The sequence below is a fragment of the Corythoichthys intestinalis genome, chromosome 18 (genome assembly GCF_030265065.1).
Source record: "Corythoichthys intestinalis isolate RoL2023-P3 chromosome 18, ASM3026506v1, whole genome shotgun sequence".
NCBI lineage: Eukaryota > Metazoa > Chordata > Actinopteri > Syngnathiformes > Syngnathidae > Corythoichthys > Corythoichthys intestinalis.
In genome coordinates, this window is record NC_080412.1 from 20,814,546 (window position 1) to 20,829,886 (window position 15,341).

The 15,341-nt window shown below is 42.0% G+C and overlaps 1 protein-coding gene across 4 annotated transcripts; it reads left to right on the plus strand.

Annotated features, from left to right (window-relative positions):
* The first annotated feature begins 416 nt into the window (after positions 1-416).
* On the plus strand, positions 417-12,367 carry LOC130906582 (ubiquitin carboxyl-terminal hydrolase 2-like). 4 transcript variants are annotated; one of them, XM_057821051.1, is made up of 11 exons: positions 417-696; positions 3,069-3,116; positions 3,193-3,319; positions 5,635-5,746; positions 5,830-5,940; positions 6,231-6,295; positions 6,371-6,474; positions 6,555-6,632; positions 6,708-6,894; positions 6,963-7,083; positions 11,395-12,367. In XM_057821051.1, exons 1-11 carry the CDS (start codon positions 421-423, stop codon positions 11,621-11,623), a joined length of 1,458 nt encoding a protein of 485 aa, XP_057677034.1. In that variant the 5' UTR covers positions 417-420; the 3' UTR covers positions 11,624-12,367. The 4 variants fall into 4 exon arrangements, with proteins under 4 accessions (XP_057677034.1, XP_057677033.1, XP_057677035.1 ...); XM_057821050.1 differs by having other exon boundaries at positions 6,552-6,632; positions 11,395-12,363; XM_057821052.1 differs by lacking the exon at positions 11,395-12,367 and adding an exon at positions 9,645-10,096 and having other exon boundaries at positions 6,552-6,632.
* Positions 12,368-15,341: the final 2,974 nt, after the last annotated feature.

Below are 15,341 nucleotides of genomic sequence, written 5' to 3' on the forward strand. Positions count from 1 at the left end.
ACTGAATTTTTTGTAATATGGGAAAAAATATATATCTTTTGATAAACTATTATAAACTCGTAACAGTAAGGTATAAGTTATTAGTGCGTTTACTCTCAAATGTTTTTCTTTGTCTTAAATTAATCCAAACTTTAACCCTCCAGCACAGAGCGCTTTTTTTCATGAAATAAATTCATAATAACACACTATGTAGATTTTTTTTTCTCCCACGAAAACGTGATTATTGTTTGAACATTGGAGTTTTGCGTTTTCACATGAGAAGGGTCCGGCTGCAGCCGCAGTACTCATTTGGTTGACATTCGAGTTATGCTTATTTTCCCAACGATTCATGAAGGCAGCATTAGATAGGGAGGAGGGAAAAGGAGGCGTTCACGTCCGCAGTAAAAACGATAGTCAGCGCTGGTTATTTGCCTGTGGTGGATGAAAAAGGGTCCTTTCGAGCTGGTTGGGGTGCTCGTTACACAACCGCCTCAATACGGCTCTTTCAGACCTCCGGACTTCAGCTTGCTTCCCCATCTAAGTGTTCAAGCGGCGTCTATCATGCCGTCCCCGCGATACTCGTACACTCTGACAGCACAGGAGGAGCCGGCCGCCGCTCTCCCGCCGGCCAAGTCCGACGTGCGGCGTATGGCTCCGTCCTTGTCCCGGTCCAAGCTGATGTCCACCTTCATGGGACTCATCATCAACCAGGCCAAGGTGACTATTTTGTGATCATTATTATCGAAAGGCCGCCTTTTTTCTGCATTATTATTAATATTATTATTATTACTACTATATTCATTTATTTTTGCCATACGTCGCTTCATGGAACTGTTATATAACTTCAATGAGAAGTGAAACACATATGCACAGCTTTGTGCTTCCCAACATGCAAAAGATGCAAAATGAGCAGTTTCACGAGAAATGTCACATGCTGATTTTCAGCAGTGATAGCATTTTACAATAATTTAACATGGATTTCTCAATGCCAACATGTTAGCACATAAAACGCTGGCTGATAAAGATGATAAAAAGTATTATTTTGCTGTTTATTTTTTATTCTAATAACTTCGAAGGAATGATTTTTCAACATATAAATTCCATTTTCACCTATTGTTTTGATGGACAACATTGTTTTAATTTAATTGAAATAGATTTGGATTTGGAACCTTCTGAACTTAGTCAAATTTACCTCTCATAAAATCCTGATCACATTTTGATCCTGATCCATTTTCCTCGAAATTTGAAAATAGCCTAGGTCAAGGGGCGGCGACCCAAATTGTTTAAAGAGCCATATTGGAGAAAAAAATAAAATAAACAACAAAAAACAAACATGTCTGGAGACTCAAAAAGTTAACAGCCCTACAATGAAGGCAACACATGCTGTATGTTGGTATCTATATTAACTATATTAGCCTACTATCAAAATTACTAAGTTGTCTACCATTACATAATGAGCCTTCATGATTAGCGTATTTTCCGCACTAATAGGCGCACCTGAAAGCCTTCAATTTTCTCAATAGCTGACAGTGTGCCTTCTAATCCAATGTACCTTATGTATAGATCAATACTGGTTAATCATGGCATGACGTTGTATTTAGCTCAGCTCCGTCTTTTGGATGCATAACACAACGCCTACTACTACTACTACTACTGCACCTTATAATACAGTGCGCCCTATACATAAAAAAGGTTTTAAAATAGGTCCGCCTTATACTCCGGTGCGCCTTATATTCGGGAAAATACCGTAAATGTTTATTGTCCCTGCAGTGCATCCTCTAGAGAATGTGACTACTCTGGCATACGATGCCGCCTCAAGTTTAACTTCATTACAATATTAATGAATTCGAAGAATGTTTGTGTCATGTTAGTCCTCCTGCAAAACCATATTAAAACTAAAAAATATATTTCCCTCCCGCATCTTCTTCCATTTTCAAACATTTTTTAAAAAGCTCCAGGGAGCGACTAGAGCAGTGCTAAAGAGCCACATGCAGCTCTAGAGCCACGGGTTGCTCACCTCCGGCCTAGGTCCAACAAACAGCGTTTTCCAGTTTTTCTTGTGAGGACATCCTTGTTTGCAAATCCTAATTTTTAAATTAGCTATTTATTACATTTTTCAGTAAAACTGAGCTTTTCTGTGATTCTGCCAAAGATCAAAATGTTCCTAGATTCCAGCCTTCAAAATCATACGTCGGTAGGATTTAGACATGGCTCGAGTGGACACAGCCATAGAAGATTCGCTGTAATCTAAATTAATTTTGGTTTTGTATGGAGTTTAGCCTGAGTTAACTCATTGGCTGCAATTGAGAACGGATTGGACATGATCATTCACCGGCAGCCCTCAAACTTAAAATGAATTGGATGCCTCTATCGCCGTCACTGGCAACCAATGAGTTAAAGTTACCAACACTTATCAACTCATTTCTATTTGTTGTTTTTTTCTTTAACCAAATTGTCACCATGAGTGGACTGAGCCAGTAATCTTGTAGTGAAGAAGCATTGGAACAGGGTGTCCTTCATTTTGACAGTATATACTGCTAGAAAACAACGACTCATAACATAACCTGATAAACTCCTAATCTTATCAGCTACAAGAGTGAAACCAGCTGCACAACTATAACAACAAGACCAACACAAAAGTAAACAGTTTATGTAGCTTTCAAACGCAAACTGGCAAACTTGGTGTAAAATGCAATTTGACCCCACGTCACGTTCCTGGTCGATCCCGCATCCCATGTTTTTGGTTATGTCCTGTTGAGAGTTCAGTATGTTCCCATTTGTTCTAACACGAGTAAGAGGAACGCGACTGAAGTCAGACGGCGTGACCAACTACGTTTGCCTCGGGCAGTCACGCTGGATGACTGTGCAGTAGCGGAACTTTGGGCCTACTAGACGCACGGCAAATATCTGGGTTCACCGCCAGTGACGGCATTGGATGAGAAGGCACAAAGCAAAAAGTTGATCTAGTGAATGCTTATACCTCCCCCAAAACTTGCTGTTTGCGTATTTACCATACCTGCATCAAACTTTGTGACCCAGTCTCATGCCAACAGCCATGAACTGAATGCACGCTCTTTCTCTGTGAGTAGAAGCAGAGTCCACAAGGCCTGGTGGGACTGAAGAACCTGGGCAACACGGTACGTATCCCAGCATGGAGTTCACACAGCTCACTGCCAGCCCCCCACATGGCTGATCCCCTGTTTGTGTTTGTAGTGCTTTATGAACTCCATCCTCCAGTGTTTGAGTAACACTCCTGAATTGAGGGACTACTGCCTGAGGGAAGTCCATCAAACAGACCTCAATTTACAGAACAACAGGACTAATTCGGCCCTTGTGGAAGGTATGAAGCTCTAACCCTTTACAAGGAAAGATATCATTTTTGATCATTTAAAAAACTTAGCCTCGTAAAGACCTTTCGTCTACATTCGTGGACATCACATTTTCCGTCATGTAGGCCACAATATCAACATTTGCAGTTATACAAAATGTGGCCTACATAATCCAAAATTTAATGTCCACAAGTGTGGACGCCAGGTCTTCATGAGGCTAAGTTCTTTAAATTATGTTTTTATTATTAATCGTTTCGTGTTTAATTTTCTTCTGAATAAAAAATATATATAAATTAAGTCACAGGCTGCCACTGAAAACGATGCTAGTGACAACTAATTTAAATTCACAGCATAAGGGTGAAAAGAGCCAGACGAACAAGTGTCTATTATCATCGTTAAAAGAGTTAGGAAAATGTTCACAAAAAAAACAAACAAAATTAAACGAAACAAAAATGTTAAAACAAAATTAAAATGAATAAAAACAGAAATACACTCTATTTACGGCCCCCATTAACACTCTAATGTTGACAAATAATCAATAAGGCAGTGTTTTTAATGAATAAATAAATTAATAAAAATATGAGATTATTTACTTGTGTTTTTGTCAATTCTACATTTTTAATTAAAAAAAAAAAATAGAAAAACTGAATAAACTAACTTTTAGAAATCAATAAGTACCTTATTTTCCGCACTATAAGGTGTGCCTTTGATGAGTGGCATATTTTAAAACTTTTTTTAATATACAGTGGGGAGAACAAGTATTTGATACACTGCCAATGGGAAAACCCATTGGCAGTGTATCAAATACTGGTTTTTAGGCACATAGAATAGACACTACAGTATAGGCTGGGGTTATGTTATGCATCCATTAGATGTAGCTGCGGTCCGAGTTGCAGTGAGACCTGTTGTGACTCAATATTGATTCATAAATAAGGCGCACCGGATTTTTAGGCGCACTGTCGGCTTTAGAGAAAAATTTAATGCTTTTAGGTGCGTCTTATAGTGCGGAAAATACGATAAATTTACATTTCCGGTGAGTGACGTCCAATTCATTTATACTGGGAGGACTGGCTGTGAACATTCATCTTTCAGTGCCATTGATGGTGCTGGACGTCAGAGGCAGCCAATGGGTTCATTGAGTGCCCTATAAAAACTAGTTTCTTAGCATTTTGTTCACAACTTAGGGAAACCTACAAGGATCACAGCTAGGTCCAATGTCATTCAGTTATCATAAGAAAACATCCCAACATTATCAGTGAACTTAGACTCTTGCTTCCTGCAGAGCCAAGTAGATAAGATTTGCTGCGATACTTGCGTCTTATCTCCTTGCGGCATTATGTCAAGCAAGCATAAAAAGCATTTGTTGTATAAGGGCGTTGAGTCACTTTTCATGACCCCCATGTACAGTAGGTCACATCTAGTTTTTGTTCCTGTGTTTGACTTGCACTAGATTAGATTGCTTTTGACAACAACTGTTGAAATGGATTTTGTTTGCAAATGTCATTGGTCAAGCTTTTCTCCCATAGTAAACAATTGCCCCGTCTGGTGGTGAGATATAGAGAAGGCTTGAAATATTTCAGAACATTATTAATTACAATAGTTTTCAGACTGTAAGGCGCACCTGACTATAAACTATAAACTATAAGACTATGGATTAGTCGCACTGGACTATGAGCCGCCACTGTCCTCACTGTATTGTGGGATATTTACACCAGAAGATAAATCGGTAAAACTATTCGACAGTGGCATCATAAGATTGTCTAAGAACAAATGAACCACAATGAAGCTTTGAACCAATTGGCTGCAAAGCTTCATTTGGCCATCTCTGCTCCCTTGATGGAGACAGTCAACCCCTGCTGCCACCTTCTGTCAACACTGTTGTCATCCAACGTGCCTCCTAGCATGCATTGCAGCGCTACAGATGTAAATAACAACCAAAATTCAGGTTCTGTGCTAATTATTTCTTCAGTTACTGTTCCAGTTGTTTCATCAATTGCTAGCTTTGGTATTTGGTACCACTTTATTTGACATTGGTGCCATAAAACTGTCATAAGACCATCATAATTATGAGATGGCACTGCCATTAGCATTAATGAATGCTTATGTCAGATGTCCTTTTGTGTCGTCCGGAAAATTATCCCACTTTTGAATGGATGTAAAATATCCAAGCTGGATATTATTTGCTGGATAATACTTAATGCCCATGATAGTGTCATGGCATAATTATTATCTTATGGCAGTCTTATGACGCCACCGTGAAATAAAGTGTTACCTTAACAAATAAGTTTATAGTCCGGAAATTACGGTATTTTTTTTTTTTCCTCAGAGTTCGCCAAACTGATTCAGAGCCTTTGGACATCAGTCAACACCGAAACATTCGTCCCCTCCAATTTCCGGAACCAGGTCCAGATTTGCACTCCCAAATTCGCCGGTTGCAAGTAAGCCTTGTGTTCACTTATTTCATCGTCGCGTCTCGACGTGAACTCACTGACCATTTCGACCTCTTTTCTGTCTTCTACAGTCAACAGGACGCCCAGGAGTTTCTGCGTTTCCTGCTGGACGCCCTCCACATGGAGGTGAACAAAGCCACGACGTGCCCCAGGCCGTCCGTCGAGGACTTTGACCAGCTCTCGTAAGTCTGCGTGTCATAGACATGGGTCACCTCTGCTCTCAATAAGTCACTCAGTGACCATAAAGCCAGAACAGAATTTTATGATTACATTCTTGAACATTTTGTCACTCCTTTTAAAAAAAGGCCTGCTGCCTCAGCATTTTATTTATTTGTACTCGTATGAATTTCTTTACTGGTTGTCAGGAAGTTGTGTTTGCATCGTTTTTAAGTCGCACTTTTTGCATCCAGTCTGTGGTGACAATCCTGGCATTTCTCATCCTGGAGTTGACTTTGAAATATTCTCTTTGTAGTGACAACGAGAAATCCAAACGGATGTGGAGTATGTATGTAGAGCGGGAAGACAGCAAAGTCGTGGGTGGGTAAGCACACAATTAGGTATCCTGAGAACCGTAAGGTGAAAAATAAAATACATATGATGTGTCCATTTTAGATTTGTTTGTCGGGCAGCTGAAAAGCTCACTGACTTGCACAGTATGCGGCTTCCGATCCACTGTCTTCGAACCCTTCTGGGACCTGTCCATCCCAATCGCGCCGGTCAGAACCACGCCCAAATTTTCTCCAAACTGAAAATAAGCCTACGGTTATGTTTTATCAACACATTATCTCCACAGAAGATCTCCGGTGAGGTGACTCTAAAAGACTGCTTGAGGGTATTCACCAAAGAGGATGTGTTGGACGGAGACGAAAGGCCGGTAAGACGTCAATTCCTCATTTTTCATGTTTGCGTCTAATGCTCATCTCACCAATTTGTTATTTGGCCCTCGCAGACGTGCAACAAATGCAAAACCAGGCAGAAATGCACCAAACGATTCAGCATTCAGAAGTTCCCGCAGATTCTAGTGCTTCATCTCAAGCGTTTCTCTGACTCCAACGTCCGAGCCAGCAAACTGTCCACGTACGTCGACTTCCCCCTTAAAGACCTGGACCTGAAGGAGTTCGCCTCCGAGAGCAGTGGTACGTTCCGTGGTCACAGGATAAATGTTCCAGCTACTTGTTGTTTCTGATTGTTTCACCCTTTGCAGAGCGCTCCGTGTATAACCTTTACTCCGTCTCCAACCACTGGGGCAACACGCTGGGTGGCCATTACACGGCCTACTGCAAAAACACCACTGTTGGCGAGTGGTACAGCTTCAACGATGGCAGGTTGGTTATTCTTAGAAACAAGAAAATCTCCATGATTTTCGGAGACTTCTTCAACCCATTCGCTGCCATTGATGGCGCTAGGCGTCCATTCGCCCCTTTCAGTCAAAATGGATTGCCCCCACCTCTAATTTGAATGGCCCTCGAAGTGCCTCTGTTCCTGTTTTAAGCATGGCAATCGGTGAATCCCTCTTTTCTGAAGTGAGAGAGAATGAGAGAATGTTGTTTCTAGAGTAGGCCTGAAAATATACAGTGTATCACAAACGTGAGCGCACCCCTCGCATTTTTGCAGATATTTAAGTATATGTTTTCATGGGACAACACTTACAAAATGACACTTTGACACAATGAAAAGTAGTCTGTGTGCAGCTAATATAATAGAGTTATTTTATTTTCCCCTCAAAATAACTCAAAATATAGCCATTGATATCTAAACCCCTGGCAACAAAGGTGAGTACACCCCTTAGTAAATACGTACATCCTTAAATGTCCATATTGAGTACTACTTGTCATTTTCCCTCCAAAATGTCATATGACTCGTTACGAGATTGAGGAGGTGGGGAGTCAGCCAATGGCGTACCGCAAGCAACACGTCACTCGCTAGCAACACGTCACCGCTCATTAATATTCATGACATTAGCTACTGTTGCTAAGTAGGGACAGGCCACCGTTTGTCCCTAATAGGAAATGAATGGAAATCGTGTACGAAGGAGATGTTTACAGAGCTAAACCTACCAATTCTCTCCGAAAATGATGTGCCTGGTGCCAAATTGACTGGCAAAGATGTGGAAGAACATAAAAATGTTTAGTTAAAGAGATGGCTTTAGTGTCAAAGGCTGAAAAAGACGAAAAAAACGAGCCGACCTAAGCATAGCTTTAGCTTTTTTATCGACGCGACTGACAATGACATGCTCCTGTTTCAACAAGATATCCTTTACCATCAGCCCTGTCTTTCATATATATCCTCTTGTTGTCCTACGTCTCTTACCGTTCTTGGGGGTAATTTAGTTAGCTTTGTGTAGCGATCGCAAATGCTACTCAGTGACAACCAACGAACACTTTTAATTTTTTCATTGATAACACATCTTAATCCTATAATTTATTTACACTTCCCCCTTACTAAAGTTGTTTATATACCCTATATACTAATATATATATATACATATATATATATACAGAAACGGTAACAATGGCATTCAGATACCATTGTAATTCTTTTCAGGTCATTCATTGTCAGACAGAAGCAGTACGGCACAACGTTACGCTAAAAAAATAAGTTAAAAATATAAAAATGGCTTACCTCTTTGTCCTCTGAAAGACCATGCCAACCCAACAAAATGTTTACTGCATATGAAATGTGAATGGATTCACCGAGCTGGTGTTAAAGTCCACGCAAGTTGATTCGGTCTTCACATTTTTTCCTCCCGAGTTTTTGGTTTCCGGAAACGTATGAAGAAAACATCCCTCATGTGTTGTAATGTCTAGAGTCATTTCTACAAGTTCCAAAAAAGCAATGCATGATCGGCATGTTCGTTTTTGAAAGATTACCAGAGAAATGTAGCACTTATTGCGTTGTGTCTATGCGAGGGCGGGTCTATAATGTCCCACTTCGGCTTTACTTCCGCTTTATGATGCGACGTCACGGTCTAAAAATAGCCTGCGTGCGGTACGCCATTAGTACTCAGACCATACGCCGCACTCTACATCAAATTGGTGTGCATGGCTGTCACCCCAGGAGGAAGCCTCTTCTGATGACGGTACACAAGAAAGCCCGCAAACAGTTTGCTGAAGACAAAGCACATGGATTACTGGAACCATGTCCTATGGTCTGATGAGACGGGCGGGTTTTCTTGTGTACTGTCTTCAGAAAAGGCTTCCTTCTGGGGTGACAGCCGTGCACACCAATTTGATTTAGAGCGCGGCGTATGGTCTGAGCACTAACAGGCTGACCCCCCACCTCTTCAATCTCTGCAGCAATGCTGACAGCATTCCTGTAACGAGTCACATGACATTTTGGAGGGAAAATGACAAGCAGTACTCAATTTGGACATTCAGGGATGCCCAAGAAAGCCCGCCCGTCTCATCAGACCATAGGACATGGTTCCAGTAATCCATGTGCTTTGTTGACATGTCTTCAGCAAACTGTTTGCGGGCTTTCTTGTGTACCGTCTTCAGAAGAGGCTTCCTCCTGGTCCACATGTTTCAAGGCCCACATCTTCAATCTTTGGTTCTCGCTCAGTAGTCGTTGTCTCTTTTGAAAGCTTAGGTTTGAAAAAATTGCGCGTATACATCTTGCCTCTTCTGTTCTCAAGCATTTTTTGGGGGGCTAAGCAAGGCAAATGACCGTCTCTAAGGTGCCAGCCACATGATCTGGTTGAAAAATAATTTTGACCCATTGTAAAAAACTATTTTGTTAGTTTTATTGCTTTACAACTTTTATAGACAACATTTTACCGGCATGGTCTTAATTTTAAATTCATATATTGGAAAGTCAATTATATACAATGGCCTTTTAGGCCACCAGGGGGGGCTAAGCTAATTCCACTTTGTGTGTGTGTGCTTAGGGTGAGCCACATGTCCTCCAGTCAGGTGCGAAGCAGCAACGCCTACATCCTCTTTTACGAGCTGGCGAAAACTCAGACGTATCACCTATAAACCTCCAACTATACAATGCAACCAGACTTGAGTCCACTGCTGGGTGAGAGTGCCACCTAGTGGCTCAGACTGACAAACAGGCCTTGAGGCGATGAACTGGAATCTTTGGACTATGACTGTCTTTCTTGAGGATTTATTTTTTGTATGCACTTTAAACACGGAAAACCTCCTCGTTTGATGAAACTACACAAAAAATATGACTGCCGTGTTTTGATTTATTCAATCAAACCTGAGAGGTAAGGTAACTTTTAAGTACTTTGTAAAGCCTTCCGCAGAAAACTATCGAAAGATAATGCTTTATTTTTGTACAGCACAGTTGAATGTAAAACACCAAAACAGGAATTAATGCTGAGTGTGTAAGTGTTTGTGTTTTTTTTTTTTTTTTTTTTTTTTTTTGTACAAAACATTAAAAGCAATCGCAAACTTAAAAGGTCATGTTTCCTTTTTTTCTGACATGATTTTGCACCGCTCAAAAAAAAAAAAGGGAACACTAACATAACATGTTGTCTGAATGAATGAAATATTTTTATTAAATACTCTTGTTTTTTTCTATAGTTGAATGTGCTGACAACAAAATCACACAAAAATTATCCATGAAAATAAAATGTATCAACCCATGGAGGTTTGAATTTGTAGTTATACTCAAAATTAAAGTGGGAAAACACACTACAGGCTGATCCGACTTTTATGTAATGTCCTTTAAACAAGTAAAAACGAGGCTCGGTAGTGTGTATGTGGCCTCACGTGCCTCTATGACCTCCCGACAATGCCTGAGCATGCTCCTGATGAGGTGGCGAATGTTCTGAAGGATCTCCTCCCAGATCTGGACCAGGGCTTCATTGAGCTCCTAGACAACCTGACGAACAACCTGGAGGCCTGTAGGAGATTCCAGGAGACAAGTAGTTTCTCTAGGAGAACTGGGTAGGGCCGTAGAAGGTCCTTAAACCCTCAGCAGGATCGGTATCCGCTCCTTTGTTCTAGGAGGGACAGGATGAGCACTGCCAGAGCCCTACAACATGACCTCCAGCAGGTCACTGGTGTGAATATTTCCGACCAAACAATTAGAAACGGGCCCCATAAGGATGGGTTGAGGCCAGACGTCTTGTAGTGACCCCCGAGCTCACTACCCAGCACCGTAGAGCTCAATTGGCAATTGCCAGAGACCACCAGAATTTGCAACTACGCCACTGGCTCTGTGCTCTTCACCAATGAAAGCAGGTTCAATCTGAGCACAGGCGACAGACGGTAGAGCGTCCGGAGATGCCGTTGAGAACGTTATGCTGCCCGCAACATCATTCAGCATGACCAGTGTGATCATCGGCGGTCACTCGTGGTCGAGTATGACTGTCCTCACTCTTGGTCCTTGTGGGTCTTCAGGTCATATTCTGGACCCAATTATTCTGCTGCAGTGTGGGCAGGGGAAAGTAGTTGTGGTGGGTTTGGGTTGGTCCTGTTTGGCGGTCGCTCTCTCCTTCCTGAGTCTGTGTTTGACTTGTTCAGCGCAGTGGAGGTCAGCGTTGTACTGTGTAGCACCCTCACATACGCTGTTTCTCCAGGGCGACCTGTCGGCTGCCATTTCTTCTCAGGCTTTTACGTCAATATTGCACTTCTTTAGGATTGTTTTTATGTTGTCCTTAAACCTCTTCTTCTGGCCTCCAGGAGCCTGCTTCCCTTCAGCAAGCTGCGAGAAGAGGACTTGTTTTGGGAGGCGAGAGTCAGGGATTCGGACAACATGGTCATTCCATCTCAGCTGGTTTTGGGCAATGGTGGCAGTGATGGTGGAAATATTTGCTTGCTCCAAGTTGCTGATGTTGGTGCGCCTGTCCACCCAGCTGATCTCAAGGATTTTTCGAAGGCATCTTTGATGGTGTGCCTCAAGTGCCTTTAGGTGCCTGCTGTACGTGGTCCAGGTCTCTGATCTCAAAGTGGGAAGCACCACTGCTTTATAGACCAGGATTTTTGTTGTTGCCTGGATATCGCGATTCTCAAAGTCTCTCCTCCTTAGCCTTGAGAAAGCCCCACTGGCACTGATGAGACGACGGTGTATTTCATCGTCGATGACAGCTTTTGACGAGAGAAGGCTGCTAAGGTATGGGAAGTGGTCGACATTTTTCAGTCGGATGTTCTCAATGGAAATGTCTCGGGTATGGCAAGTGTGCTGCAGTTTGGTGGTGGTTGGTCAAGTACTTGTGCCTTTTTTATATTGATGGCCAGACCAAGCTGTTTGTATGCTTTAACAAAGGCAGGCAGGTGGGTTAAGTGATGGTCAGGGGAGGCACATCTCTGGAAGGACAGACAGACCTCTACAGGTAAGATAATGGAACCCTGACTGCAATTAGGTATTGGGATGAAATCCTTACACCCATTGTCATAAGCTACGCTTGTGTTCTTCCCTAAGGAAGAAGAAATGCATAACATTGACTAGCCCTCACGTTTGCCTGACCTAAGCCCAATAGAGTAACTCTGGGACATTATGTTTAGGTCCATCTAGCGCTGCCAGGTTGCTCCTCTGACTGTCCAGGAGCTCAGTGATGCCCTGGTCCAGATCTGGGTGGAAATCCCCCAGGACACCCTCCATCGTCTCATTAGGAGCATGCCCAAGCATTGTCGGGAGGTCATACAGGCACGAGGAGGCCAAACACACTACTAAGCCTCACTTTGACCTGTTTAAAGGACATTATATAACCGTGGATTAGCCACTTTGAGTTTTAGTATAACTGCAAATCCAGACCTTCATGGGTTGCTGCTACATTTTATTTTCATTGATAATTTTTTGTGTGATTTTGTTGTCAGCACATTCAACTATGGAAAGAATAACATTTTTAATAAAAATATTTCATTCATTCAAATCTACAGTTGTACTTTAGTGTTCCCATTATTATTTTTATAAAGCAGTGAAGATGGTTCATTGGCATTTGTTAGGGATGGTTTCACAACCCTTCCTGCCACGTTTGTGTACAAGGGTCATTGTGACCCGATGGGCCAGAAAGACTATATGAGAGTCTAAATGACGGAACATCAAGAAAAGATCCCTGAGTTTGCTCTATACTCAGTGCCTGAGTGAGAAGATTATGCTCATACAGTTATGCTTTTTACTTGATAAACCACGTGACATTATGACTCATTATGCTAACACTAGAAAGTGCTGTTTAGTTGTTCCATTCTAACTGGCTAATATAATGAAAAAGGTGTTTGGAAGGCGCTAAAAGCATCTCTGTTTTGTTGAGTAGCGATTTTGGTGCAATCTGTGTTAACGACCACAGTGCCCATTAAACTCAGGTGATGTGGATAAAATCCATGTAACCAAGGACACAGGCGCATTGGGAACACAAAACAGCACACAGTACGCTATATAAAAGATGACAATGTTTATTGATGTTTTGCATTTTGATTAACTGATGGATTGTTCCACACTTACCGAATAATATGGAGCAAAGGCCTTTTTGTGATAATTTATTGAAAAAAATAAAACAAATACAGGTAGCCCTATTATTTCATTCAAAGTGCAAATAACCATGTCAAACACCCCCCCTCAAAAGTGAACTGTTTAATATTGGAATTATTTTCTCTTTCAGCAAATAATTTCTTCAAAATTAAATTGGGATTCCTTCATAAAAGCAGTTATGCTTCTCACACTCTCCCAGTATACTTGAGTACTCCAAAGATGCCGCCACCTGAAATGAGAACATTTACTATGACGTTGTAACATTGTTATCATCACCACAATTATCATTTCAGTATCATTGGCTTGCATTAATCCTTTATAGGGCCCTCGGTGAACTCATTGGCTGCCATTGATGTCGCTTGACGTCCAATCCAGAATTTCTTGCTAATGAACGAAAATTCATTCGCCACTTCCAGTCACAACGGACTGGACGTCTAGCGCCGGAATGCCACTGAAAGATGAGCATTTATGGCCAGTCCTCCCACTTTAAATGAATTAATAGATGTCAAACCATGTGAATATTGAAAACTAAATTAAAACTTTTTAAATGAGTTTACCACTAGCAGACATGCAATCCATTTGAAGTGGGAGGGATGGCAGTGAATGAACATTCTTTCGCTGCTATCCCTCCCACTTCAAATGAATTGGACGTCTACTAGTGATAAACATTGAAATTTACAGCAGAAGGATGAATGGACGCCACATGATTGGATGTCTGTCATCATCTTGGGTAGGATGACATACTTTTTTTTTTTTTAATGGCCATGCGTCTAGCTGGCAGCCATCTTGGGTAGGGCGACCAGCGTTTGGAAAGTAGATATCAAAAGGTACGTATTGTATTCCCCAATACCAATTGCGTTATTTTAGTGCCAATACGATACCTATCCTATAGGTGCAAAACTAGCACAAACCAGACTCACCAATCGCAGCCACGCCCGCAATGGAACCGATGGTGATACCCGCAATGGCACCTCCTGAAAGCTCCTCAGAACCACCTCCCCCTTGACCCTCGGTGACGGGAGTGGTATCCTCTGGTTGAGTTGGACCCTCAGTGACAGGACTGGTCTCTTGTGGTTGAGTTGGACCCTCAGTGACAGGACTGGTCTCTTTTGGTTGAGTTGGACCCTCAGTAACAGTACTGGTCTCTTTGGGTGGAGTTGAACTCATGGTGGATGAGGAGGAGCCAGTTACTGTTGTGGTCGATGCTCCGGTACTGGTTGACGGGCCTGGAACTGTCGTGGTGGTTATTGGTTGAGCTGTTGATGAGCTGGGACTTGGTTTTGCCCCTACGCACAGTCATGGTTGCACTTCCCATCATGCATTTGGGCAGAAGTTAAATGGCTGCAGTATCATTTACTGAAAGCTCAACAAATACACTAGATGGCAATATTTAGTCATAATATATAAAGTCACATTTATCTTTTAAGAATTACAAGCCTTTCTATCCGTGGATCCCTCTCACAGAAAGAATGTTAATAATGTAAATGCCATCTTGAGGATTTATTGTCATAATAAACAAATACAGTACTTATGTACTGTATGTTGAATGTATATATTCGTCCGAGTTTTATTCATTTTTTTCTTAATGCATTGCCAAAATGTATATGATCGGGAAAAATTATCGGGAATGATTGGAATTGAATCAGGAGCAAAAAAAAAAAGCAATCGGATCGGGAAATATCTGTTAGAACCCACTGCAGGCCTGTATGCCTTTTCCTTTTTTTTCCCTCCCAGTCATCAACACTAATTCCACACACCTGTCCTGCACACCTGGTCATTACCTCAGCCTCCCTACATAAACACCCACAGCCCTCTAAGCCATTGCGAGTTTGTTAGCCTTCACTGCAACTTACGAGCGTTTCTAGTTACCTTGTCTTGCCGGATTTTTGATACACTTTTTGACCTTGTGGATTTTTGCCTCTAGCCTGCTCCTCGTCTGTGCCTCTGCCTTTTCTCTGTGACCTGAACCCTGCTACAGGACCGGATCTAGACGCATCCTGCCTGGGCCTTCGCCTTGCTCGTTTCCCCCCCTGCTCGAACAGCCTTCCGTGCTTCTCCAAGGGCCAAGACTTCGTCCTCTCAGAACCATTGTTAATAAATCTGCTCTGAGCGCTGCATTATTGGGTCCGTTTGTTCTCTGAGCCGTGTCAATATCGGGATC

Bases quoted from the DNA above. Each gene is read 5' to 3' on its own strand.
- LOC130906582 (XM_057821050.1), top strand. From the start codon at position 421: ATGAAAAAGGGTCCTTTCGAGCTGGTTGGGGTGCTCGTTACACAACCG. The intron at 3,320-5,634 runs GTATGAAGCTCT...TTTTTTCCTCAG, and splicing joins TAATTCGGCCCTTGTGGAAG to AGTTCGCCAAACTGATTCAG. The intron at 5,747-5,829 runs GTAAGCCTTGTG...TGTCTTCTACAG, and splicing joins CCCAAATTCGCCGGTTGCAA to TCAACAGGACGCCCAGGAGT.